The sequence below is a fragment of the Mustelus asterias genome, chromosome 9, assembly GCF_964213995.1.
Source record: "Mustelus asterias chromosome 9, sMusAst1.hap1.1, whole genome shotgun sequence".
Classification (NCBI taxonomy): domain Eukaryota; kingdom Metazoa; phylum Chordata; class Chondrichthyes; order Carcharhiniformes; family Triakidae; genus Mustelus; species Mustelus asterias.
In genome coordinates, this window is record NC_135809.1 from 44,651,827 (window position 1) to 44,679,575 (window position 27,749).

The 27,749-nt window shown below is 41.5% G+C and overlaps 1 protein-coding gene across 2 annotated transcripts in view; it reads right to left on the minus strand.

The window, feature by feature from the left end:
* Positions 1–542: 542 nt before the first annotated feature.
* LOC144498659 (protein bicaudal D homolog 1-like) overlaps positions 543–27,749 on the minus strand; it is a 247,428-nt gene continuing 220,221 nt past the window's right edge. Inside the window, exons 8-9 of one of the 2 annotated variants that reach the window (XM_078220111.1) lie at positions 9,859–9,944; positions 543–731 (exon numbers count right to left, since the gene is read on the minus strand). In XM_078220111.1, the coding sequence (XP_078076237.1) occupies positions 641–731; positions 9,859–9,944 (177 nt within the window). In that variant the 3' untranslated portion in view covers positions 543–640. The remainder of the gene's footprint in view (positions 732–9,858; positions 9,945–27,749) is intronic. The other variant, XM_078220112.1, reaches the window with a different exon arrangement.

The following is a 27,749-nucleotide window of genomic DNA, read 5'->3' on the forward strand; positions in this document are numbered from 1 at the left end:
GGCCGTAGTAACACTGTAGTCTAGGAATGCTAATTATGCCAAAATCCATTTTTTCTTTTTAAACAATCATAACATCATCTCCAAATAATAAATAATAATTCTCCTAACAAAGATCATCCAATAAATTAAAAATAAAATCTAACATATAAGTGCACCATATATTGAAACATTGGTTTGGACTTAAACTTACAAAATAAATGCATCACCTCATGCTGCAAAAATTGCTGAAACACACATTGAAATCAATTCCTGTGAGTGATCACAGATGCTGAGTGACTGATGTTGATCGTAATTAGTCCTTTTTTTCTGCCCCCTTTTCTCACTCTCCTACTTACGTTTCAGAGGCAAACCCAAGCAACTGTTAGCTATCCTGTTTCACAGAAGTTAGTTAGTTTTCATACTCCAAAGTAATTGACGATGGAAGGGGAAAGTAAACAGCAAAGGAAGTCTTCCAGACAGGTTTACGCTCTGTGCTTCTGGTGTTGTGTTTCTCAACATTCTCTCCTTTTGTTCCCACCATCCAGAGGAATTGGGCTCGGCAGTGAAGCAACAGAGTAGGAAGCTCAGGGCTTTCCCGGTGGTGCATCAGTACCAGAGGAATCCTGCTTCTTTCTCCAGTGGGTGACATCCTGTGGCATGACTAGGAATGGGGAGGAGGCTTAGAAAGACATCTGAGAGGGACACATTTTGATCTGGAATGTGAGTGCTCTTGCTGGAGAGCTACATTAGGACTGTAAATTTAAAAAGAAGCGGTAAGAAATATATGTACTGACAAAGCAAAGTGGCACTGTAAATAAATCCAGCTATAATAAATACCAAACAATTAACTTTTCGACCAACTGCAATTAGTTTTTATCTTTTAATATCTCTTTCTTCCCTCTTTTCCTGAAGACATTTGTTGTCATTCTAAACTGATCCATCCAGCACGAGACTGACAGGATCGCCCCCTCTTGCATCACAACCAAGACAGATACTGTCTTCATCTACAGTCCAATTTCCAGGAGTGTGATTGGACAGCAAACAAGAGCAGAAATCCTGGCCTAAGTGTGGTCTTGTTAGTCCTGGAGGATCCAAGCTAACTGTAAGCTGTACTGCCACACTTACCACAGACTGAAGTTGGAAACTGTGTAACTCCTAGTTTATATGGCTCAGTTCATCACTGTGTTAATCAACTGAGGCATGTAGAAGTCAATATACTGCAAATATATTTCTCAATGTACTTGCAGTACAAACATCACCAGTTAATCTGTCAAAGTGAACATCACAACAATCAACAACATAATTTTTTCACTGACAGTGGCCATTGACAACAATAAACTCAATGAAACTTAGGCTCATAGTCAATATTATCAAAATAGTGAGATTCTTGAGTTGCAAAGCAACTTATTTGTTTACAGAATTCATATGATTGTTATAAACCACCTGAGGTTACTATGACTAATTAAGAACTCATTAGATTTGGTAATTGCCAAGTAATTACTCATGGATAGCTTCAAAAATATACAGTAAACAGAATTTGCTTTTGGCACGTAACTAGGTGCTTGCTGAATGTACAGCACTGGCGAATTGCAATCTGCTCTTCCCACGTTTTTCCACCCCTCCTTAGAATTTTTGGTAAAATGAACAGAATTTTGCTATTTTTCAGAATACCACCTTTGCTGCATGCAAAAGACAAATCATTTAAATTTGTGATATTTCACATGTAAATTAGATTGCTAGAAATTATTTATAACTGGGTTAAATATAGCCATAAAATAAATGCAAACGCAAATAGCCAGTTGTTAAAATTAACCATGAAGATTGTGAATAGTGGCATGCAGTTTCAATCTGAGATATGGAGGTTACATGTTATGGATTTACAATGACATTGGGACAGAATGTGCTGTCAAAATAATGACAAGGCGAATGTTCTATTTCAGAAAGGCAAGTGGTAAAACATAGAACTGGATTCTAATCTGTGTAAATAATAGTTTATAAAGTGTACATTACAAACATGCATCTCTAAACCCAAAAACTACAGCTGAATATAACCAAAATCATGATAAATAAACAAATAACAGCTAATGGTGCTCACTACTATAGCCGAGGAACAAATGTGTGGTTAAATGTGAATATACAAATAGTGCTGTCCATGTTGTACCACGTTGGCATTAGCTTTGTGGAAATGTTCTCTCCCTTAACCTCCCAGTTTTGTTTTTAGGGTTTTGCTGTGATTACCCATCAATTTCACATGAAGCTTGTCAAAGAAAGTTAAGTTTTACCATAGCAATAATTAGTATTCCTTTAGTTTCAAGTGTTAACTATTTCTGCATGCTGGTTAGCACTGCTGTCTCACAGCGTCAGGGACCCAGGTTCGATTCCGGTCTCGGGTGACCATCTGTGTGGAGTTTGCACATTCTCCCTATGTGTGTGTGTGGGTTTCCTTCGGGTGCTCCGGTTTCCTCCCACACTCCAAAGATGTGCGAGTTGTCCTTTAGTGCCAGGTGGATTAGCAGGGTAAATTCATGGGGTTACGGGGATAGGGCATGGGTGGGATTGTTGCCGGTGCAGGCCCAATGGGCCGAATGGCCTCCTTCTGTACTGTAGGGATTCTATGAATTGCCAATTGACCCCTCTGGCACAGAAAATTAACTAGAAAGTAATGTATTTCCTTTTGACACATCCAAAATAAACCAATCACATGGTGATATTTGTTACAATTCTTTTCAAAGGGTTCCTTCACATTTCCAATCTTTTTGAAGGATTTAATCTCAACAATAAGATTTATTATGTAAAGATCGTATTGTTTTGGGCTCCTAAAACACTGTAGTTTGCTTGCATCTAGCTGCCATGTTGAATGCTGAATCAATTATTAATTTTAAATTATAAATGGATAATGTCACTTAGCTGGTTGTTAAATTTGTTAGTTGTCTTTGACAATGGATCTACTGAGAGAGGGTCCAGCTGGTGGCATTTATCCACTGATACTTAAGGTAACCAATACACAGAATTAAGGCCATGTGATTGGTAGTGAATAATACATGCTAGACATAAGTTAATGTGGTGCAGAATCAGCCAGAGTTAAAAATAATGACAAGGGACTGAAAGGGAATAAGTACAAATGATCAGTGACATGACTAAAGATACTTCATAATGGTTCCAGGTAAAATGATTTGAGTTGCAGTCGTTTTCCATGGATGCTGCTAGACCCAAGGAGCATTTCCTGCATTTTCTGTTTTTATTCATTAGTTGAGTCTCAGACCAAGGCACAGTGTGTCTTGAGAATAGAAACATAGGAGGATTTGTGGATGCTTCACTTAATGTAAAAACAATGGGACTTTTTGAAATTGTAACTACAATGCCAAAAGCACAATACTTGGAAACGGTTTTGAACATTAACAATAGAAACAGGAAGTGGCTATTCAGACCCTCGAGCCTTCAGAGTTTAGAAGAGTCAGAGCGGATCTTATAGAAACTTATAAAGCTCTAACAGGATTAGCCAGGGTAGATTCAGAAAGAATGTTCCCAATGGTAGGAGCGCCCAGAACTAGGAGTCATAGTCTGAGGTAAAACCTTTAGGACTGAGGTGAGGAGAAATTTCTTCACCCAGAGAGTGGTGAATCTGTGGAATTCACTACCACAGTTTGAGGCCAAAACATTGTGTGATTTCAAGAAGAAAATAGATATAGCTCTTGGGGCTAAAGGGATATGATCAAAATGAATGGCGGAGCAGGCTCAAAGGAACAAATGACCTACTGCTGCTTCTATTTTCTATGTTTCTATGTAATACTGCCAATCAATAAGATCATGGCTGATCTAACTGCAACCTTAACTCCACATTCCTGCCTGCCTTCCATAACCCATGACCCCCTTGTCAATCAAAAATCCATCCAACTCAGCCTTGAAAATATTCAATGGCCCAGTGCCCACTGCCTGGCAGTGCCAGGGTGCCAGAGAGCAGTGCCAGGGTACTGTCGGCCATGTCCCTCTGTCTTCCGGGCCAGGTTCCCCTTGCTTGGTTTTTAAAAAACAGTTGTAGACCTCACCTACATGACATCATGTCGGCAAGGGAGGGGGGTGGGGAATTCCTTATGTAGAGGGACAATACAGCGGGGAAGTCCACTAATTATATTCAAGTGCAAGGAATGTCAGGGACCTCATTATGTCGCAGGGTGAGGGGTGGTGTGGGGAGAGAATCTGTAAATGAGATCTTCCCTGCGAGGTTCTCGTTTTCCAGCTTTCGCGGGATTTTATGCACTTGTCGCCATTTGTGCTCATGGCGAACACAGGCACAAAGTACCCCTCCCACTCACCCCCCAGAGAAGAAATTGCACCTTAACATAGAACCATAGAATCCTTACAGTGCAGAAGGAAGTCATTTGGCCCATCAAGTCTCCACCAAATCTCTGAAAGAGCATCTTACCATTTAAATACTATCCTGCTTGTCTATTCTTCTTGCCAAAGTAGAAACCTCACATTTTCCCACATTATACTTTCTATTTTTTGTCCACGCTCTTAACATATCTAAACTCCTTTGCAGGCTGTTTGTATACTCCTTAACTTGCTTCTCTACCTGTCTTCGCATTGTCAGCAAATTTGCAATTGATTCCTTTACCCATGTCAATATTATAGATCGTAAATAGTTGAGGCCCCAGCACAGATCTCTGCAGCACTCCACTATTTACAGTTTGCCAATTTGAAAATGATCCATTTATTCCGACTCTGCTTGTTGTTAGTTAGCCAGTCTTTTATCTATGCTAATATACCATCCCCAACACCATAAGTACTTATTCTGTGTAGTTACCTTTTATGTGGCACCTTAACTTTTGGAAATCAAGTCATCCTTTGCCAGTTTCTAAATCTTTTGACCTACCACTAATCTTAACAGCAGTGCACAACTTTTCTTTCAGTTTGACACTAACTTTAAACTCTTTAGTCAGCCGCAGATGATGCATCCTTCTGGTGGAGTCTTTCTTCCTCAATGCAATATGTTTTTGTTGAGAGTTATGAAATATCTCCTTAAATGCCTGCCACTCCTTCTCTACTGTCTTTTCTTTTAACCTATTTTTCCAGTCCACTTCAGCCAATTCTGTTTTCATTCTCTTGTAATTGACTTAATTTAAGCTCAGGACAACTAGTTATGGACCCACATTTCTCACTTACAAACTGAGTGTGAAATTCTATCATGTTATGATCACTCTTGCCTAGAGGATCATTTACTATGAGGTTATTAATTGGTCCTATCTCATTATACATTACCAGATCCAAAATAGCCTGTTCCCCAATAAGTTCCAGAACATATTGTCTGAAGAACTGTCCCGAATATATTCTATGAATACATTCCCTAAGCTACCTTTGCCAATTTCATCTGTCCAATTGATGTGAAGATTAAAGTAACCCACAATTATTGCAGTATCTATCTTGCAAGCCCCCATTATTTCTTCATTTATACGCTGTTGTGAGTAGTTGCTATTAGCGACCTTGCCTGTTACTCCCACCATTGACATTTTTGTTATTTGTTACCTTCATCCAAACCGATTCTACATCTTGATCTTCTGAACCAAGGTCATTTCTTGCCATTGTACTGATGTAATCCTTTAACCATCGCTACACTTCTAGTTATACAATTCACCAGGACACTGGTCCCAGCATGGTTCAGGTAAGGCCGTCCCAACAGTACAGATCTCTCTTTTCCCTGTACAGGTGCCTGTGCCCCATTAAATAAACCTAATATCTCCCACATTAATCTTTGAGCCATGCCTTCAACTCCTGATCTCATTTACCCATAACTAATTTGTTTGTAGTTCAGGTAGTAATTTAGAGATTATTGTTTTTGTGGTTCTGCTTTTTTAATTTAGGCCCTAGCTGCTCAAACTCCCTCAGCAGAACCTCTTTCTTAGTCCTACCTATGGCACAAATACCTCCAGGAAGAAAGTGCACAGGCAACCTTCCCTTTTCCTGAGGCCTCACCGTATCCAAAATGCAGACTACAGCTCATCAACTCTGAGCCAAAGTTCCTCAGATGTGGTTCTCTTGGAAGACACAGGTGTTTACCAGCCCCCACGTGCTACAGCTGTTACACATCACCTGCTCTGTCGTCTTTACAGTATTTTAGTTAATTAGAATATCACTCAATGATTATTTGTAGTTACAGCAAGTAACATAACTATTAAGCTACAAGTTTAACACCAAACTTGCATCTCTCCAGCAACAAGTTAAACTACTGGCCCCATTTATAGAGAAATAAAACTTAAAACTCGCCAACCACTCACCTAGCTGCTCACCTAATTAATGCTTCAGGGTTTCAGCTCTTACCTCCCGCTCCCTCTGTCAGAGCTCTTTTTGTGAAGGATCAGGATAGCACCTCCTCCCTCACCTGCCAAATTCCCAAGCACACAATCTGTCTCAACTCGCATCAAGTCATGAGCTGCTACCTTTATGCTTGCTTACCTTTGCTGAGGCCTCTGTATTTTTTCCTCCCCATTCTCTTCAGTTGGAACTTTCCACACCATCCAAGGCCAATACAGTGCAGTGATCTCAGCTTGCAAACAGCACCACATTGAAGGGGTAATCTAGGAGGTGTGCGAAAGCAGACTGCAGGAATGCCTTTTCTTCCTCCTTGTTTGGGGATGGGGGGGGGGGGGGGGGAAGCAGCTGTCCCACTCTCCTGTATCCATTCCCACAATTACCAACCCCAATGTCATTGTTGAAACAGCACGTTGAGGATCATGCATGAAACTGCAACACTACACAAGTGCCAAAAACACTGTTTTACCTCAATGTTTGTAATGCTGCAAAACAGAGCCGAGTATGTGACGTCTGTTGAAAAGCAGGAAAAGAGCCTGCAGAAACCGTGCATTTACAAGACTGAGGAAAACTTGCACCAAGTCATTGAAATCAAATGACTGAATGAGATTAAAAATATAAAACACGGCAAGGTGAGTTCCCTTACAGAGCTCCATAAATAAAGACAACATTGTTTTACGAAGCATGGATTTACCTGCAAAACTGAAGGGATATAATATGGGATCTTCACTCAAAGATTTCTAATGAACATTTCAATTCATGAAGTAAAGTTATAACAGTTGTAATAAACATTTTAAATATCAGAAAGTACATATTTCATTCAGTGAACCTCAAACCCCAACACATAGCCCAGCTCTTGCATCATCCACTCTGAAGGAATTGTAATCACACGATTACATACCATCACATCATTGTAGTCCAGTTTTCCACACTACTTACTAGTCTATAATGTTCTCCACAATATCAGGATAAACTCAACTTGTTGGGTGTAAACATTGACATTCTTATTTTCTACAAGTTAGTCCATCTGCATCTCATTAAAAATCTTACATTTGGCACTTGCTGTTTTCAAAACATTAAATTGTGTTACTATTTGTATTGCCAGTTAATCTCCTGTCACACAATAGATGGTATACTAGTTTAGTACAAAAACACAAAATGCTGGAAAATCTCAGCAGGTCTGACAACATTTGTGGAGAGAGAATAGAGCCAACGTTTCAAGTCTGGATGACCGTTCGTCAGAGCTGAAGACAATAAAAAATAGGATGAGATTTATACTGTTAGAGTGAGCAGTGGGGTGGGGGTGTGGGTGTCGGGGTGGGGGGGAAAGGAGAATTGACAAAATTGTCAAGGACAAAAAGGCAAAGGGAATGTAAATGATGGTGATCATTGTTAAGAAGGGTGCTGATAGTGGCCATTAACAAATCAGAAGGTGTAAATGGTTGTTCTTTGACATTCCCTTTCTCTTTTTGTCCATGACATCTTTGTCAATTACCCCTCCTCACCCTAACAGTATAAATCTCATCCTATTTTCTATTGTTTCAGTTCTGACGAAGGGTCATTCGGACTTGAAACATTGGCTCTATCCTCTCTCCACAGATCCTGTCAGACCTGTTGAGATTTTCCAGCATCCGCAATAATTTCCTTTTATACTAATTTAGTACATTTGCCTAAATTTTCTGAATTGGCACTCACAGCAAGATAACCTAAAGTGGTATCACTTATATTGGAAAATTACACATTGGGCGGAATTCTCCCAAAAAACCAAGTGTCATAAAGACAAAACAGGAGCGATCCGTGCCGGGATCTCAGGCAAGCATTGCACCGCAATCCTCCCACACTCAGTCATTTTTTTGGAGAGTTGGGAGTTCTATGCTGGTACTGGGGGTTGGGGGGTGGGGTGAGAGGGGGGGGGAACCTAAACACACCAGTGAGCCCGGCTTCAGAAAGCTTGAGCACCGTTTCGCAAGGGTACCCCGATCTCTCAGTGAACTGGGAGACCTCCTCCCTCCCTCACTGCAGAATTCAAAACCACCCCCCCCCCCCTTCAGTGGCATGTTCCCCCAACCCCTCCCTATCACAGGTCGTCGGGATCAGGGACCTCCTGATGGGTTCCCTCTGCCTGAACCCGGATATGCCCCCCAATTATCACCGCTTTCATAATCCATCTCTGTACGACCCCCCACCGACAGAATCCGGCTCAGCATAGTCCTCTGTCATAGACCCACTCAGGCCCCACCCCCTCAGCACTGTCTGGGCACATTGCTGGTGCCTAACTGGCACATGGTTGGTGCCCACTGGACATTGGCAGTGCTCAACTGGCAGAGGTTGCAGATTTTCAGTTTCCATCAAAAAAATATAGGATCACTGAACCTGATCCCAATAAGCAATGTAATAGAACCATAAAATCCCAACAGTGCAGAAGGAGGCCATTCGGCTCATCGAATCTGCAACAACTCGGCATCTTACCCAGGCCCACCGGCACACACTCTATCCCCATAACCCCATACACATAGCCCGCTAATCCCCTTAACCTACATATCTTGGGACACCAAAGGGCAATTTAGCATAGCCAATCCACCTAACCTACACATCTTTGGAGTGTGGGAGGAACCAGAGCACTTGGAGGAAACACATACGGACACAGGGAGGACGTGCAAACTCCACACAATCAGCTGAGGCTGGAATTGAACCTGGGTCCCTGGCGCTGTGAAGCAGCAGTGCTAACCACTGTTCACAACTTGACTCATTTAATCAGTCATCCTGATAATAGTGTAAATTAAATGGAATAACACTCCAGATGTTACTGGACTTACCACGAACAATCTTTTTGTACAACTCAAATAAAAATACAAACGCAAGCTGGATATTACTTTTGTAAGAAAGAAGCTAATTATTCCTACTTACCTTGCTAAAGAAATGTGCTTATTACCAACTGATAAGCATGACAAAGAATGTGGCCATTTTGTGTAGGTCAGTGATACTAAGATTGTTGACAATAGGATGGTATGGACTAGGTACTTTATTATGGATATAATCTTACTAACCTGTTAAGTAAGTCAGAATATGATGATGTTTAGCTGTCCAATGCTGCACTGTATAACATGGCATCCTGTTTCAATGCTCATGTAAACAGCAAAATAATTAGTGATTTTCCAATCTTATAAAGGAGTAACAGGGTGATTGGGCAGTATGCTCAGTGTCGCAGCATTACACCTGATTTAACATTTTTCCATACTCATTTTTGTTGAAAGATTTAAATGGACAGATATACACAGAGAAGCTGTGGGTAGGGATGTTCCAAAGATACACCACAAGAGCGCACAAGTCGACAAGGGTTATTATTTCAGCCACTACGGTAAAAAACATTGTGTCAGGAGTGTGAATGTGAAGACCTGAAGCTACACCATGAGTGAGTTAATGAACCACTTTCAGGAATAAATCCCAACATGCAGTGAGGCAGGTGAGAAAGCAGATTGTCACAATGCAGCAGAGATAAGATGGGACACTAGCACTATGCATTTCATGGATAATGCATGCTTTGGACTGGTTCAGAGGCAACTAATGTTTTACCTTTCAGTCTCTGAGTCACATCCTCTGTCTAGTTGTGAGCAGTGTGGCGATATGGAGGCAGCAGACTGCTGACAATCTACAAAAAACTGACAAATTAGACAAATATACAGAGAGATGACACAGCAAAGTGGGTTAGTAAATTTAAAGATATAAGTGAGAAATTTAGTGAGGAGTTTCCCAACTTTCCTTCAGCTGCACGGCTTAATTTATTCAAATGTGCATTTTTCGGACCTTTTGTCCAGCAGAGATATTATGAAACCAGGATTGTATACGCTAATGCCTAATCAGACCTTGGATGAAAGAAAAACAAACAAAATGGCCTACTATTGCTTTATATTGGAATTTAGGGTGAAATACGACTTGTAGCATAGGATTATGTTTCTAACACCCCAGAGTGGCTGCAGATGCAACGTGAGATTTTCTTTTCTAAAACGCTGGTTTGGAGGAAGTTTCTAACCAGCTTGGTAACATAACTCCATTGTCCTGCCAAATTGAAGTCCTTAAGTACAATTACAAATTTGCTGCATGTGAGTGACCAGTGGGACGATCACATTACCATTCGAGTCACTGTGTCCTTCTCAGTGAAGACATGTGGTAAGGAGGTCTTACACGATTCCTCTAGATAAGGAACCCGTGTTCTCATGAACTCACTTCATAGCAATGGTTTGAAAGTGTAAACGTCTCAAGATCGGTCTTTAGCCCAACAGATAAGCAGCTGGTATTGGGTGGTCCTGACTGGAAAGACAGGGCTATCAGTTGTAATACTGTTATTGTCTTTGTTTGTAATGACTGGGGCCCCGATATTTCAGCGGCATTACAAGGCATGGGTCATTTTAAAATAAATTCCGGGCCCCTAATGAGCCGGATGTGTAATATTCCTGCAAGATCTGAGGACTGGTAAAACTGTTTTATTATATAGTGAGCCAGTATCCCTTACATCAGAGTGCCAGCCAATGCATTATCACTCACACTAGGTTCACAAATGGAGAAAGATGATCAATGAGACTATATGCTAGAACGCTGCCTCCAGCCACTTTGACAGTCTGCATCAGTTTTCAGGAAAGGAGAAAAGAACATGTTATTGATGAATGTTAGGAAGAATTAATGGGGATGATGTAGAACAGCTGATTGTCATTAGGACATGAATCATTTCTGTTGCAATGACATGAAGTGATGTAGTTATGCCAATGCTTTTCACATTTCTAATATATTGGGATTTCATTATCGACTGTAGTGTAAGCTACTCTCTTTCTGAATAATTGGTAATTGAGGTATAATTAAAGAGCACCTAAATTTGTTGCTACACAAATGGTGCAGCAGTACCTGAGGGACTGGAATGAAGACTCATACAATCCAAATAACACAAACCTAACCATTTTTAGGATAAGATGATTAACGACAGGTGCTACAGGACTGGGTAATGAGGTAATGTTTCACACAACGCTTAAACCCATGAAAGTTTTATTGGATAATCTGAAAAGAGATAAATGGGAGCAAATAATGCAGGGTAAACAGAAAATTATTTGAAAATCATGGTTGGGACTTTTTAGTGAAAGAATTCCAACACATCAATAAACATAAGTGCCCAACAGTGCACCTGAGATGCCTGAATAGGGCACCTGAGGCTTTGTATTTTGCACCACAATTTTTATAATTAGAAAACAATTTACAATAAAAATGGAAAATTGTTTTGAATATAAACAATGGCCAGAACTTCCTTGGGGCTTTTCCCATTCTGCAGGTGGAACTTTGGCAGAAGTCTGGCAATTGCACCAAAGTTGCACCAGCAGAAAAGGAGGCTTTGAGAAAATTCCTGACAAATATAACGCTATCAAATTCAGCCTTGCCGACAATACCAAGTTTGATTTCATCAGGTCTGTGACTACCTGATTACCACTGAAAACAGAGACCCTTGAAATCTTGTTGAAGCACCCTAAAGAATTTGATATACGGAACTGTACTCCAGCAAACAATTACTTTTGTACACAGAAGCATTATGTTGAGATTCATGAATGGGCTGGTAAGTCATTTACTACTAGGAATTTAATGCATTACATGCCATTTCATTTTGTACCTTAAATGATCTTTAAGCAATTACATGAAATTACCATTGAGTATCTTGTTTTCTTGATAGAATTTAAAGAGGTGCTGACTTGGTGATGAGCAGTTCTAACAAAGAACAAAGAAAAGTACAGCACAGGAATGGGCCTTTCAGCCCTCCAAGCCTGTGCCAATCTTGATGACCTAACTAAACTAAAAAATCTTCTGCCCTTACTTGGTCTGTATCCCTCTATTCCCTCCCTATTCATATACCCATCCAGATGCCTCTTAAGTGTTACTAGACAGACAACCTCCTCAGATCCCAGCCTCCCAAATTCAGCTTCTCCCAATCAGAATCCCAATTCTTTGTTTAAAATGCTCTAGGACACAAGGCAAAAGAGTTCCCACGTGTAGGATGTGCATTCACTACTTGTCACCAAGTTGTGGAATATTTGCTCATAATCAAAGAACAGCATGTATTCCATTGTTATACCATTGGACAACTGACCCAAGCACAATATTAGGCTATTAGTAAGGTTGCCATACAGTCACAACTGGTCAGGTGGGGTGTAGAACATTAAACCATTTTGCTTGAACAGCAGTAGATAACTGGAGAGTAGGATGTGTAGCCAGTATTAGAACAATGGCAAGGGCGAAAATACAATCTCCATTTGAGGAAATTATCTACATTCCAGCTATCAATAACTTGGCACAAACTCGAGGCAGACAAACAAAATGGAATCTCCACATTAGAGATGCCAACTGCAAACTAATTTTCTTTAACAGGACTTAGACATTTAAATCCAGTCAAATGCCAAATTGGTCCAACTTGTACCAATTCAGATTTTGGACAATTTGACGTCAGGAATATTTAAATAACACAGAGTGTGCAATGTTTAAATCAGATTTGGTATGAACTGGAAAATAGATTGCCATTGTTTTCCATGCCAGAATTACTTAGATAATGTGCTTTTGTTAAGCTACAAGCTGGGTAACCATTAGCTTTTTCTGAAGACTGCAACAGAGCAAGGGAGTGTAGCCCAAAGCATCTTCAAGTTTGAATTGTCAAACGTGGTGACAGGCCTACATGTGAGTAAGTGTGTCACAGGGCCACTTGATTGAATGAACTGGTTTCCTCCTTTTCAATGACAACAGTTGGGTTTCTTTCCTCAGAAATTGGAGGGAAATCGTATAAATAAAATCTGTTCGTTGGCAGAGGTTCAAAAGCTAACATTAGTAACAATGAAATTATTTAATTGCCGAGTGTTTATTTGAGTACAAGTTTATTATGTCTGGGTTGTTCAAATGCAAGAACAAACCGTTCCCTTTGTAAAAAACAAAATTTCAGTGCACAGTCAGCACAGCTCTAATAAAGGAACAAGGCTATTCCAGCAGCAAAGGCACCTCAATGTCTACGTGGTAATAACCATTCTACTGATACCTTTGAACATAGTGCTCTTGAAATTACATTGGCCAGGGAACAGGACCTTCAACAATGATTGGTGCTATCTTCTCCAAGTTCCACTGTTACTTTGGTGAAGTGGTGAAAACAGGCACTAGATGAGCGATGTGTTCATAAAACACACCTGTTTGAAAGTCTGGCTTTAGTACACAATTTTGATCCTCACTGCTGATTATCAGAATTTGAACTTGTCTGGAGGTAGGTGTTAAAAATGATACCTGAAGGTTTTGTGAAAAATACCACTTCCACTGCAGGGGTGGAGTGGGCTGGTTGACACAGAGTTGCTGGTATCAGGAAGGCTCAGGGACTGAGTGCACAGATTCTCCGACACGGCACTAGAGGTTTCGGTGGAGGGTGTCCAGAGGAGGAGGGATATCCTGAATCCACAAACGAGTAGGAATCCACCTCACCCATCTGTCCTTCTCTCCTGAAGCAATTGGTTACTGCCTTACCTGGTCTCATTTCCTCCTCCCTTTACATCAGTGGACCAAGGGGATCCCTAAAAGATGACTATAACTCTTTCTCCTGATGATTCCTCTACAAGATAGAGCAACAGTGTTCATTCTTTTTAAGTGAAGTCCTCAGAGAATTTCCAGCATAAATGTTAGTAAAGTTTTGTTAGTTTTGTAAAGCTGGGTAACCATTAGCTTTTTCTGAAGACTGCAACAGAGCAAGGGAGTGTAGCCCAAAGCATCTTCAAGTTGGAATTGTCAAACGTGGTGACAGGCCTACATTCCTCTTTAAACCTCAAGCAGGAACTGAATGGTAAAAGGTGATAAGTGTAGTCAAAATCCTCTTTAATGACTAGTTTATTCCCAGTCAATTCTCAGTCAGCTGGTCACTGTTAAGCCAGGGCGTTAGGTCAAAGTGCTAGGCATCAAAATGTCGTGCAGACTAATTAATGAGCAGTAGTAGGCAATTGGAGTGCTAATCAGGTCCTAGCGCAAGGTCCAACTCCTTAACCAAGATGGTGTCTTGTCGTTGTCTTGCATTTTAGCTTAAGACTCCATCCTGCGCACCCCCTCCCACTCTGCAAAACCCCCTTTTCCACCTGAAGGTTCTCTTGCACCTCAAATATCCAGGGAAAAATCACCCCAATGGCTCGGAGCGTCAGAGTGATTGCAAGTTCCCTGGTTTGTATGGTATGATCTATTTATTCTGCTCTTTGTATTTTACCACTTCCAGTAGTTGATCATTAGAGGCTTAATAAATAGATAGCAACTATCTGACTGAGAGTGATGATTTTTGGCACTTCTTTCACAGAAATAGAGGATTGGTACCAACTTCAGGCAATAGATGCCTTAGCCTGGATTCCCTAGCTTCTGTCCAATCACAAAAATCCAGGCTACAATATTAAATTATTCTGTGTCAGAGAGATGCTGGTAGAAATTTCTATTGTCTTTATATTGCATACTGAGTTTTGCACCACAATTGGGCTCCACTGTGGACTGGAATTCATCCCCTTTGTGCAGAAGTGTTGATTTCAAGACATTGCTGACAATAGAGGGAAAGTGCAGGTGAGTGGTTCAAAAATTACAAAAGCAATTTTTATTTCCCTGTCCTGGCTCTACGAGTGTCTGGGAATGTCTGTAGGGAGCAGAGAAAACCACAGTCAAGGGTGTACAATCCATTCACTGTCATCAGTACAATCTCTCTGGACTAGAAGAAGGACCTCGTGAGCTGGTTCACATCCTTTTTTTAATTTATTCATGGGACATGGGTGTCACTGGCTGGCCAGCATCCCTAATTGCCCTTGTTGAGAGTCAACCACACTGCTGTGGCTCTAGAGTCACATGTAGTCCAGACCGGGTAAGAACGGCAGCTTTTCTCCCCTAAAGGACATTGATGAACCAGATGGATTTTTCTGACAATTGACAATGGTTTCACGGTCATCAGTAGATTCTTAATTCCAGATATTTTTTTATTGATTTCAAATTCCATCTGCCCTGGCGGGAATCGAACCCAGGTCCCCAGAACATTAGCTGAGTTTCTGGATTAAGTCTAGCGATAATACCACTAGGCCATCGCTTCCCCTTCATGTTCTAACACTACAAGTCAGGTTGAATATAAGTAGATGCCTCATGGGACATGGTAGTGCATGCCTAGATTGTTCCCTCACACAAATTGTTTCAAAACAAACATGGCTAGCTTGGGATTCCCGAGGACACCATGGAGCAGCTAGAGTGGGAAGTGGTGACCTGATAGAACAGGACTCTGAAAAACAACAACATTAAAAAGTTTTAATATCCGGTAACACATATTTACATGACAGGAAAGCAATGATGGAAGTACTTGAAATAAAGTACTCCCTTAGATTTTCCTTTGCTTGTCCATCTCAATTGGTAAATTAATTTGTTCCTGCACGCCAACCAATGAACACATTTATTTTTTTTAAATGGTACAAATTAACAATCCAAATATATCACATTGAAACACATCATTACATGTGATGCTAATAATGTAATGAAAATGATGCATCGCTCTTGTCCCTCCACACACAAAGAAAATTGTCAAAACACTCTGTCTTGTTAAAGCAACATGACTGCCACACAAAAGTGTTTGAAAACAACCAATGCAAAATACATCACTCTCATCATCCTCTGTGTCCCGACTGGAATGGGAGTGCGGGGAGGGAGGGGTGAGGGGAGGGAGGGGTGAGGGGAGGGAGGGGTGAGGGGAGTGCGGGGAGGGAGGGGTGAGGGGAGTGCGGGGAGGGAGGGGTGAGGGGGGTGCGGGGAGGGGGGGGTGCGGGGAGGGGGGGGTGCGGGGAGGGGGGGGTGCGGGGAGGGAGGGGGGAGGGAGGGGTGAGGGGTGTGTGGGGAGGGAGGGGTGAGGGAGTGCGGGGAGGAGGGGGTGCGGGGAGGAGGGCGGGGTGTAGGGAGGGATGCGGGAAGGAGGGAGGGGTGTAGGGAGGGATGCGGGGAGGAGGGAGGGGTCCGGGGAGGAGGGAGGGGTCCGGGAAGGAGTCCGGGGAGGAGGGAGGGGTGCAGGGAGGAGGGAGGGGCGTGGGGAGGAGGGAGTCGGGAGGGGCGCGGGGAGGTGGGAGGGGTGCAGGGAGGAGAAGGGGCGCGGGGAGGAGGGAGGGGCGCGGGGAGGGGGCAGTAGCTGGGTGGGAGTAGGGGAAAGAAAATCAGTTCAGGCGCTTATGCCTGACTGCTATCTAATGACTTCTCCTCTTGTCCAGATGTCATTGGTACCTTCCCCCTCTAAACCTCTTTTGTTGAAAGTAGTGAGTCATGTTGACATTTCATTGGTGCTCACAGGCCCCCAGAACTTTACTCAAGTGACTGCTTTATACTTGCCAGTCAAGCCAATCAGTGGGCCTGGTGTTAACCATGGCTTCCTCGCATAAGTGGATAAGTCGCAGCCTCAAAATAGAATTGGGTGATTTACCGCCCAATCCGAGCTAACAATCAGCAATCATCGGGGGTAGGGGCCTGCTGATGGCCAGTTTCAGAAGGGAGATGAGTTTTAATGTGCACATTGAAGATCTGGGAAACAGATTGCAATTTTGAAGTCCAAATGCCGACCACCCATTTTAAGCCAGATGATAATATTCACTCCTATCGCATCATCTATTCAACCATCAGGCACTTTGTTCTTACCGGCATTCACACCACAGCTGATTTTGCCGCCTTCATTCAGGGAGACAGAAACCAGCTGTAATATTCCTACCGCTGCCCCAGAGGATATCAGCAACCTCGGCCCCGACTAAGGATTGAACCCTGGGATTATTCTGGTCTTTAAGATTTAAGGCGGCACGGTAGCACAGTGGTTAGCACTGCTGCTTCACACCTCCAGGGACCTGGGTTCGATTCCCAGCTCGGGTCACTGTCTGTGTGGAGTTTGCACATTCTCCCCATGTCTGCGTGGGTTTCCTCCGGGTGCTCTGGTTTCCTCCCACAGTCCAAAGATGTGCAGGTTAGGTTGATTCGCCATGCTAAAATTGCCCTTAGTGTCCTGAGATGCGTAGGTTAGAGGGATTAGTGGGTAAATATGTAGGGATATGGGGGTTGGGCCTGGGTGGGATTGTGGTTGGTGCAGACTCGATGGGCCGAATGGCCTCTTTCTGTGCTGTAGGATTTCTCTGATTTCTATGATTTAAGATTCAGCACCAAAACAGTTGCACATTTCCATACTGAGCAAAAAGTATCTTTGATATGTAGCAATATAGGTACTTTGATAAAACATTTAATGGCATTGCAGACATAGAAGAATTATAAGATACAATGTGGACGGGATATTACAGCCTCGCTGGTCCCAAAACAGTAAAATCCCGTCCGAGGTCAACGGATCTTCCCAATGTCTGCCCCTCGCCTGCACCGATTCCCGTGGCGGGCGGGGCGGTAATATTCCAGCCAATATGTATCTAATAAGGCAGCCAAATCAAATGAGGCAGGCAAAACATAATATGATATAACATTGGGTAGAGTCGCAAGTTCCTTTACTTAGTCAGAGCCCACCATACTTCTGCTTATAGCAGCAAATAAAAATATATAAACTTAAAAAACTGTAAAGTGCTAACAAAAAGGGCAGCCTTTGCCAGTGGTCTCATTTGACGTAAAAGATGACTTCATTGTCATCATTGCATGGTTGTTGAGAATACCATTGGAAACACAAGTTCTATCAAATGGAACCTGGAATTGGATTGTAAATATCACGCGAGAATTCAAGTTACCACTAAATTTGCAGAAATAAACAGCCCAAAATGATATTTCAGCAATGTTATCTGGTGTGTGGGCAGAACATTTCATGGTCTGACATCACATCAATAAGCATTGCTTCATTTTATATGAGATTCCTGCTTCTCCACCTGCTGTTGGGATTATAACTTTAACTGGCTTAAATCTTATAAAATCAAAGTTATAGATTTGAATTATTACATTGTAAATTTGCAACTGGAGGAAAAACAATTCAAATCCAAATGAGATTAAAATAGATGAAACTGTAGCTTCTTGAAAATATCAGGTTCTGTTATCAAGGCAGGACAAGGATGCTGCTATGTGAGGTATTAAAGAAATAAGGCAGGACTCTGAGGCAGGTACAGACAGGGAGGAATGCAGACAAGGTTCCTGGACAGCGCACACACACAACTTTGGAAGAAATTGTTGTTTCCAATTTAGTTAACAAGCTACAGGAAGGATATAGAAACATATTTTCTTCATTAGATTAACATCAAATCCTAGGCCAAAAACTGGAAAAACAGTGTCGAGACTAGATATATTCACTCCACTATAGCAACAGAAATTGTATCGTAGAACTTCTTAAATCTTACCTAGAACATAAAGTTGGACTTGGAAGTAAAGTTGTCATTAAGTGGGAACCAAGGAATGGGACTAAAGCTGTCAAGAGAAAAGGTTTAGCTGTGGTAACAGACTCCTGAATCAATAGGGGGGCAGTCAAAAAGAGGAAGGAGGGAGGCCTAGATGCTGTGAAAAGAGATTATCTTCGAAGATGCATTGCCAGGCAAAACATTGCAGAAGACACTATTCCGACTGGCTCAAACGCTGACACATGTTGGAGAAAGACAGAAGTAGGGACAAGTGAGAAAGAGAGGCAAGTTGAAAATGACAGAGACTGATAAACAGAGATGGGAGTGGGGAGGGGGTATGTGGTTGGCTGCATTTTGCGTGATGCTGCGAATGCGATTTTGGCAGTGGGGGCATGTAAAATAGGGCAGGTGCCCACTCCACCATCTTACAACCCATCCCGAGCTCATCTCCATTATATGGGGAGTGGGTGGATGCCAAAATCAGCAGCCCTCCAGCCATATTTAAATCATCAATCAAGGGTCAATTGAACTTGTTAACAAGCCAAATGACCCCAATAATAATACGCTGCCCACTCCATCAAATGGTCGGCATGAGTAGTTGGTGGAAGTGGGCAGGCTATTTTAAAAAACCTTTTCAAAGGGTGGGTAGGAAGGGGGTGTACGTTCTTCAAGTCCTGATCTTTGCAGATCAGGGGAAGCCCCCCTCCTCCAAAATAGTACCCCCTTTTATTTCTTACCCAACTGCTCCATAAAGCACATAATGCTTAAAGCTGCCAAACCATCCATGTCCAAGACCTAGGATCTATCTGGCTCTGGGATCCACCAGCCTTTTTATTCTTCCTGATTGCAGTCACAGCAGTGTCCACTAGTGCACTCTCAGCATTGCCAGACTGATGGAGCTGCCAGCCACCCCCTCCCTCCCTCTCCGCTGGATTGACCGATAGCTTCTGAGGGTAGGACTTCCTCCCCAGTAAGGAGCAGAAGCCCCACACTGCCCCAATCTAGCCCTCCCGCGGTGTCTATGGATGTGGGACAGGCTGGCATGGAGTGGGTCAGGCTGGAGTGGACTGGGGTGGCATGGAGTGGGTCAGGCTGGCAAGGAGTGGAGTGGGGTGGCATGGAGTGGATTGGCTCCATGTCGACTTTACTTCTGGGATGAATGAAATGCGTTCCAAGAACTATGTTGTTAATATAGTTTTTAAGTCAGTGTCCTGCAGCACAGAAGGCAACTATTGTGTCCATTATTCCTGTGCTGGATCTTTTTGAGAGAGCTCTACAATTAGTCCCACTCCTCCTCCTCTTTTACCATAGTCATTGTTCGTTTTCCTTTCTAATTTACATCCAACTCCCTTTTCAAATTTACCTCCGATTCCACTTCCAATACCCTTTCAAACAGTGCATTCCTGATCTTAATAAATCACTGCATAAAATAAGACCTCTGGTTCTTATTTTAAATCTTCGTTCTCTGATTAATAACTCACCTTGCCAAAGGAAAGTTTCTGTTTGCTCCTAATACATGTTCCTGACAAACAGCAAGTTGCAGAGGGTGGAGATGCAGAGTTTTAGAACATAGAACATAGAACATTACAGCGCAGAACAGGCCCTTCGGCCCACGATGTTGCACCGACCAGTTAAAAAAAAAAACTGTCAGGATTCATCATGATGGGGAGTTATCCAGACAGTATCCTGACACGAGGTTTAATAACCTCATTGTAGCCTTGCAGTTTGCTTTCCTAGACAGATCTAAGCTGTGCTGGGTGAATACCCAACAACAGAGACATAAAAGAAAGAATAGAAGAAGGAGCTGTTTCACAGGATAACTCCACATTCACGTCACTCAGCTGCCCTATATAAATGTCCCAGATAAAAATAGAAATCAGGCACAGGCAGAAAGCACAAAAGCAAGTATCACTCCAACTGGTACAGGGCCATATGATGATACAGGGCCATATGATGATGCAGGGCCATATGATGATGCAGGGCCATATACTGATCCAGCAGGGACCATCCCAAGAATTATTCAGACACCAACATCTTCATTTCCTTTTAATCAGTAACACTTAGATAAAGAAGATAGTCTCCATCCAGAGTAACAAATAGAAGCAGCAGGATAAGACACGTAGAAGGCATACCAAACTAGTACGATTAGAATTATTTCCAACTGGATTTGTGCAGAAGATTGATTTACCCCGAGTGCTATTCCTAGAACAAGAGAAATGGCTGTGTGTACAAGATGGGTGAGATGAAGCAAGGGATCATGATGAAATTTGGGTTTGATGTATTATTTTTTGGGATGATGATACCGGAATGGTGATGCTGGGAGGAATGTCTAAGGCTAAATGGAACGATTCTCTGGGAACTGCTGTGGGATTGGTTTTCCTTTTTGCAGCTGGCAACTCCTCAACCTTCATTCATTGTCTTGGTCTCCTTCAGGTCCTCCCATTGCATCCGCTACTTGGTGACTTCTGTTCTATTGGAGTTATTTTGCAGCATACAGCCTAATATTATTGTGCCTGTAGATGGTACAGTAGAACATCAGTGAGATTTATTTATTTTAATTGAATCTTGTAGGGGCATGTGCCGCTGCTGAATTTGATGTCATGAACGCTGGCTCAAGAGAGTATTGTTGGGCACTCAAGTTCTGTCCATTGAGGGAAAAGTTGCCATTAAAAAAAGTGAAATTGTAGATTGTGTTATGACCATTCAATAGACCAGAGGACTATTATATTTTAAGCTGTCTCTTTTAATTTAAGGTAAAACAGAATGCCCTAGAATGGGGGATTGAGTGAAGTACTGAACTCTGTCCAGTGACAGGCCCATGTGACCAGGTTGCTAAGGGAACAGGGGCCTAGGTCAAGCTCTACTGAAAGCAAATGCCAGCTTTAACAACTGGACACAAATGAGAAGGCAACTGGTTCTTGCCTCTTGCAGACACGCTCAGAGGCAGTGAAACCAAAAGCAAATCAGTGCTGATAAGTCAGGCAGGAGAAAAGGACTGCTTTTGTGTAAATCACCCAAAGTGGAGTACTGTTAGGATGGAACCTCTGTTTGAAAGAACAAAGCTTGTCTAGGAGATTTGAAGACCAAAGAATCACCAGTGGGTTCTTATTGCTGGAAGTCCATTTAAGTGTGCTGAGAAGGTAGAAGCATCAAGACGGTTTCTAAGGTGCCTGGCATCCACCTGTAAGATGCAGTTCTGATGGATACATAGAGTTTACAACCTGCAAGTTAACTGAAGAGAACCAGTCCCTAATCCTAATCCTAAATGCCATTGATAAAAAGAGCTTGTATGGCTAGATGAATTCCATCATTGAGGCCTTATACTCCCAGGAAGCCAGCTAGAGTGAAGAGCACCCTCTTTCCTCTGCACATTGTCCTTTGAAAAAGTCACACTCCCTTTCAAAATTCCATTGGTGCCATGAACTAATCTGAGAGGTGTCACCAGAATCTGACTGAAGGGAGCTGTTGAATGAGAGTTGAGTTTTATCGGAACAAGCACTGCTATTGCACTTTAGACTTAGAAGTCCATTCCCTGTAAGGATGAGGCTGCCTCCCTGGTGAAGCATAATAAGCAAATACAGAGTTTCTTATACATGCCCAAGAGATGTGCATTGTTTACACATTCACCTCCCTTGCACATCTGCTAAGCCCTCCTTCAATGCAGGAGCAACCATAATGGTGGGGCTTCTCTTCTCTGTCTAGTTCTCTGTGAACAAGAAGAATTCTCAAAGGAATGCCCTATCCAATATCGCACAAACTATTTCTATTTAGAGGGTAACACTCAGAATAGTAGATGGCAACAAAAAAGAAGAAATCAGTAGAAAGAACAAAGTAAAGGCAATTAAAAGGGCAGTGAAAACTCATTATAAAGGTAAAAAATTGCAACTTCACAGTCACTTATAATAGTAAAAGGGCACTACAGCTTTAAGAATGTCAAGACTGGGAAATCTGTTTGTAACAGGCAGATAAAGGTGAATTTGCAATAAAGAACCAAAAGATCAGGAAATAAGAGGAAGGAAAGTCCTGCTATACAGCTTACATATATTTCCAGCCCTTTGAGGTGTGCACACTTGAGTAATCTCCAGCGCTGACTGATGGGCAACTCAATCTGCCCTGACCACACTCACTTATACTCCCAGGAAGCCAACTAGACTGAAGAGCACCCTCTTTCTTCTGCACATTGTCCTTTGAAAAAGTCACACTCCCTTTCAAAATTCCATTGGTGCCATGAACTAATCTGACAGGTGTCACCAGAATCTGACTGAAGGGAGCTGTTGAATGAGAGTTGAGTTTTATTGGAACAAGCACTGCTATTGCACTTTAGACTGAGAAGTCCATTCCCTGTAAGGATGAGGCTGCCTCCCTGGTGAAGCATAATAAGCAAATACAGAGTTTCTTATACATGCCCAAGAGATGTGCTTCCATCAGAGAAACATTACTGAAAATTGAACTGGAAAATTAATCCTATAGCTACATACCAGCACAAAAACATTGCATGTGTCCGTGTGAAAGTTTCATATCATCATTGAAAAAAGGTGCAGCAAATTTTAATTGGTTCAATATAGTTTAGTTCAGGATTTTCCTCAAGGTATTTTTTCAATATGTTAATATGAAAATGCTTACATTGCATTTTAGGAAAAGGTCTGTTAGGGTGGTCCATCACTTACACCTGTAAATGTACATTTGCTGTCAGACAGATTGGCAATAAGGGAAAGTATTTTTTCTATAAGGATATAATGGCAAAAGCAGTAAAAGAAATATTAGAGAAATTTACCAACAACTTTGGACCATTACTAGGCAATTGTGAAATTAAAACAAAATATTTATGTTGTACATATTAAATAAATAGCTCTTGGAGAGTGTGCTAATATAGGGAACATCCAACTGATAAGATAAGATCTTTATCATGTGTTTTTGTGTCATAACAATGCTTTCAATGTACAGAATCAAACTAAAGTGATGCAAATAGGCACTTAATCTTGCCCATACAGTCAGGCTGCGCTGTATAATATTCCTAACTTTGTAAGACAGATTTATTAGTATCGTACATAGCCTGATGACATTTTCAGATGTCTGGGTTTGAAACAAGAAAAGAAACAACATGTCTTCAGAGCAACGACAGTTGACTTGGTTAAGACATACTTCAGCTGCTATTACTAAGTCAAAGTTACCAATGTGTAACAGATGGTATGGGGAAAACTACAGGCTATTGGCTATCTGACTGAAGAGGCCGCTTTCTGACCTTTAAATTGTAAAGCTAATGTTAACAGTTCTAAGTTTTGGTTGAGTTACTGAAATTAGATCCTATTGTGTTATGTTAATTCCAAATCTGTGCCGCGACAATCATTTTACTGTTGTGCTTATATTGGGCACGAATATTGTCCTAATGTGGAGATGCGGTTAAAGATAGCATGGCCTCTGGCTCTGGTTATATTTCTTAACTGAACCATTTTATGGATACCTGGCTATGAGCGCAGGTTAAGTTTCACAAGATAACTATGAAACAAATGTATGCATTTTTTTGTAGCACCACTTTTGTGTCAGTTAGTGTTGCACAATATGCTAAACTTGTTTATAAGATTTATATAAAGTTACCTTGAAATAGGTTTTATTGTAACTCAAGCATGAAATGTGTTTAAGGCAGGTCAAAGGTATCAAATAAGAATTTTCTTTTAAAAATCCTCTTTTAAGGATTTTCTCACACGAGGCCATGTGAGAAAATAACTTCAAATTATAAGTGATTGAGAACTTTGCTTTAAGATCGGATGTATTTTGTGATGCTCTCCCATTACAGCAATTTCTGCAAAGCGAACATGCCATTCGGGACTATGTTGAGACTTGACCCAAAGTCATTCTACTTAGAGTTCCAGGAACAAACCTATCATCCCCTTTGTTTAAGCTGAATAGTAGCACATGACAATAAAGGAATGGAGGTAATTTAGGTATGTAATTGCTGAAAGAGTAGTGATGAACAGATATCTTTCTAACTGGAGTAAAGTACATACTGGACCAGTGAGCAGTAGTAAATTTTTAGTTTTATCAGTGTCACAAGTAGGCTTACATTAATACTGCAATTCAGTTACTGTGAAAATCTCCTAGTCACCACACTCCGGTGCCTGTTCGGGTACAGGGAGGGAGAATTTAGCATAGCGAATGCACCTAACCAGCACGTGTTTTGGACTGTGGGAGGAAATTGGAACGCCCAGAGGAAACCCATGCAGACACGGGGAGAACGTGCAGACTCCACACAGACAGTAACCTAAGCTGGGAATCGAACCTGGGTCCCTGGCGCTGTGAGGCAGCAGTGCTAACCATTGTGCCACCGTGCCGCCCAGTATTAGCAGCATTACCTTTCTTGTTATCTATAAGTAACCTGGACATTGATGTAGGAAGTACAATTTTGAAGTTTGTCAAATTTTGCATCATCTGCAATGTAGGAAATAGTGGGCAGGGGTAGTTACAGACTTAAAGAGGACACAGACAGATTGCTGATGGCAGACACAATTTAATGTAGTTTAAGTGTGAAGTGACACACTGGAAGAAACAACCCGGAGAGACAGCATAATCTAAATTATACCAATTTGAAGGCACAGTAAGAAGTCTCACAACACCAGGTTAAAGTCCAACAGGTTTATTTGGAATCATGAGCTTTCGATGCATTGCTCCTTCACTACTGATGTTGGACTTTAACCTGGTGCTGTGAGACTTCTTCCTGTGCCCACCCCAGTCCAACGCCGGCATCTCCACATCATATTTTGAGGGGGGGGTGAGGAGGTGGGAGCACAGGAGCAAAGGAACACAAAGCTCCATATTAAAATGTGGCGGGGCAAGTTGACTAGGCAGTTAAGGCAGCATATGGAATACTTGTTTTTGTATTCAATGTCCCTATTTACAAAGCCAAAGAACTTGTTTAAGCTTTAGAAATCACTGGCTAGGCCTCAGTTGAAGTATTGTGCACAATTCTGGGCACCACACTTTAGGAATGCTATTAAGGCCTTTGAAAGAACACAGTGGAGCTTAATCAAAGATGATATCCAGGATGATGGAATTCAATGATTTAGAGATGTTGGGCAGAATTTTCTGATTGCTTTCCCAAAATGTTAACTCGGAGAAAAGCGGTGTGCAGCCCGTCGACTGCGCTGCCACCTTTTCTTGCTGAATTTTTAAACACTTGGGGGGGGGGGGGAAAAAAAGCCAGGGAAGGTGAATATGAGGCCACCAGAGATATTCAAAATCATGAGTGGTTTCATTAGAGAAAACAGGGAGAAGCATTTTCCTCTGGGCCATACGAGAGGTCACAGATTTCAAGCCACTGACAGAAAAAATAGAGGAGGGAAAGGAGGAGAAATGATCACACACAGATTTTTAATGCACCAATTGAAACAGCATCTGATTCCATAGCAACCCAGCAAAAGAGAACAAACATGTAAAATGTGCACGATTATGAGGGAATAGCTGGGGTGTTGGCCTAAATGTAACAGCTTTTTCAAAGTACCCCCTTCTGTGCTGTAAAATTTTATGATTCTACTGTTTGAGCTGAGATTTCAGAACTTAAAGGATAGAAGTTAACTCACTGTGCTCCTGATTTTCAGTTCCTTACAACTGTTTTATTTTAAATTTCAAACTTTTTAGCACACGGAAGATAAAGGTGGTGTAAATCTCAAAGCAGAATTTGAATTTTCTGTTAAGAAAACATGGATTGCATGGATTTTTTTCAATTTGTTCCTTTTTGAAAGAACATGAACAACACCCTGAAGTGGGTGAAGTATTATGCAAATATTAAATATTGAATCAAGGAGTCATCAGAAAATTAAAGTCGACCACAATTGACTTATTTGCATATGTGTCAATAAATTGTTCTACAAAGCAATATTGACAAATTATCAGCTTGCATGCAACCATGGAGAAGATGTCAAAAACTCTCTCCATCAATTATATGTTCATGTTGTATTCATTGTTTTAATTAATGCTTTGATTTGGTGCCATTTTAAAGCCGGAACTGTGATTTTGTGGGTAATTCACTGATGGAGTTAGCGGTCTGCTCTGTGTCCTCCCACTGACAGGAATACAAATGTATAGTAATCAAGTATCACCTACCCGCTCAAACACCAAAACTAAGTGAATGGAAGACATTGGGGCATGTGCTTCTTATTAACAATTCAGTTAATAATTACATTAACTAAACTTACAGTTTAAGGGTAAATGTTGCAAGCAACACAAAGTCTGTGTTACTATTCTGATGAAGGGTCATCCAGACTCGAAATGTTGGCTCTATTCTCTCTTCACAGATGCTATCAGAGCTGCTGAGATTCTCCAGCATTTTCAGTTTTTCTGATAAAGTCTTACTGTTTAGACAAACCTATCAGAGACCAGCTGTACTTACCTGTCTAATAATAAAACGAGTTCCACAGAAAGGTGTTTTTTTTTTGCTGAGGTAAATCAGGCATAGCAAAAGTAAAAACAACAGAAAAACCTGAGTGGCATTCAACTTGTTACATCCTAGGTCTCTCATATTCTGTAAATTGGACATAACCATTCCAATATACAGGATTTTGGGTAAGGTAATCGTTGAACGTAGTAAAGAAAATTCAAGGTTTATCCTCACTAAATCTCTCTGGAAATGTTTGGCAAATGATGTTAGTAATTAGCAGAAAGTTAATAAACAAACAAACATTGAAGTCTAATGATATATTGTTAGATTTCAGTAACGCAGTACACAGAACAACATTTAACACAGAGTTGAACACCTACCATTTACATTTTAATTTACAAAAGTGATATACAACAGTTCAAAGGCTTCAAGTTAAATTGCACTGAAGGAACACTATCGAGGATGAATGATTTGTTTGCATGATACATCAGGTGAGAAGACATATGCAGCTGACAGGAACTCTATCTCAGATCATCTGGAACAAACCCACTATTAAAATAAAAACTGATGACTTTCAGATACACCGGGAGATTCATGATTGGCCACCGAATGCCTCCAGAAAGGCAGTTTTGCTTTTCATAAGCAGATCCAATTGTGGCTGTCAGCCAAATAAAATCTTGGGCGGGAATATAACGGCCTCGCTCGCCACGAAACCATAAAATCCCGCCCGAGGTGAATGGACCTTT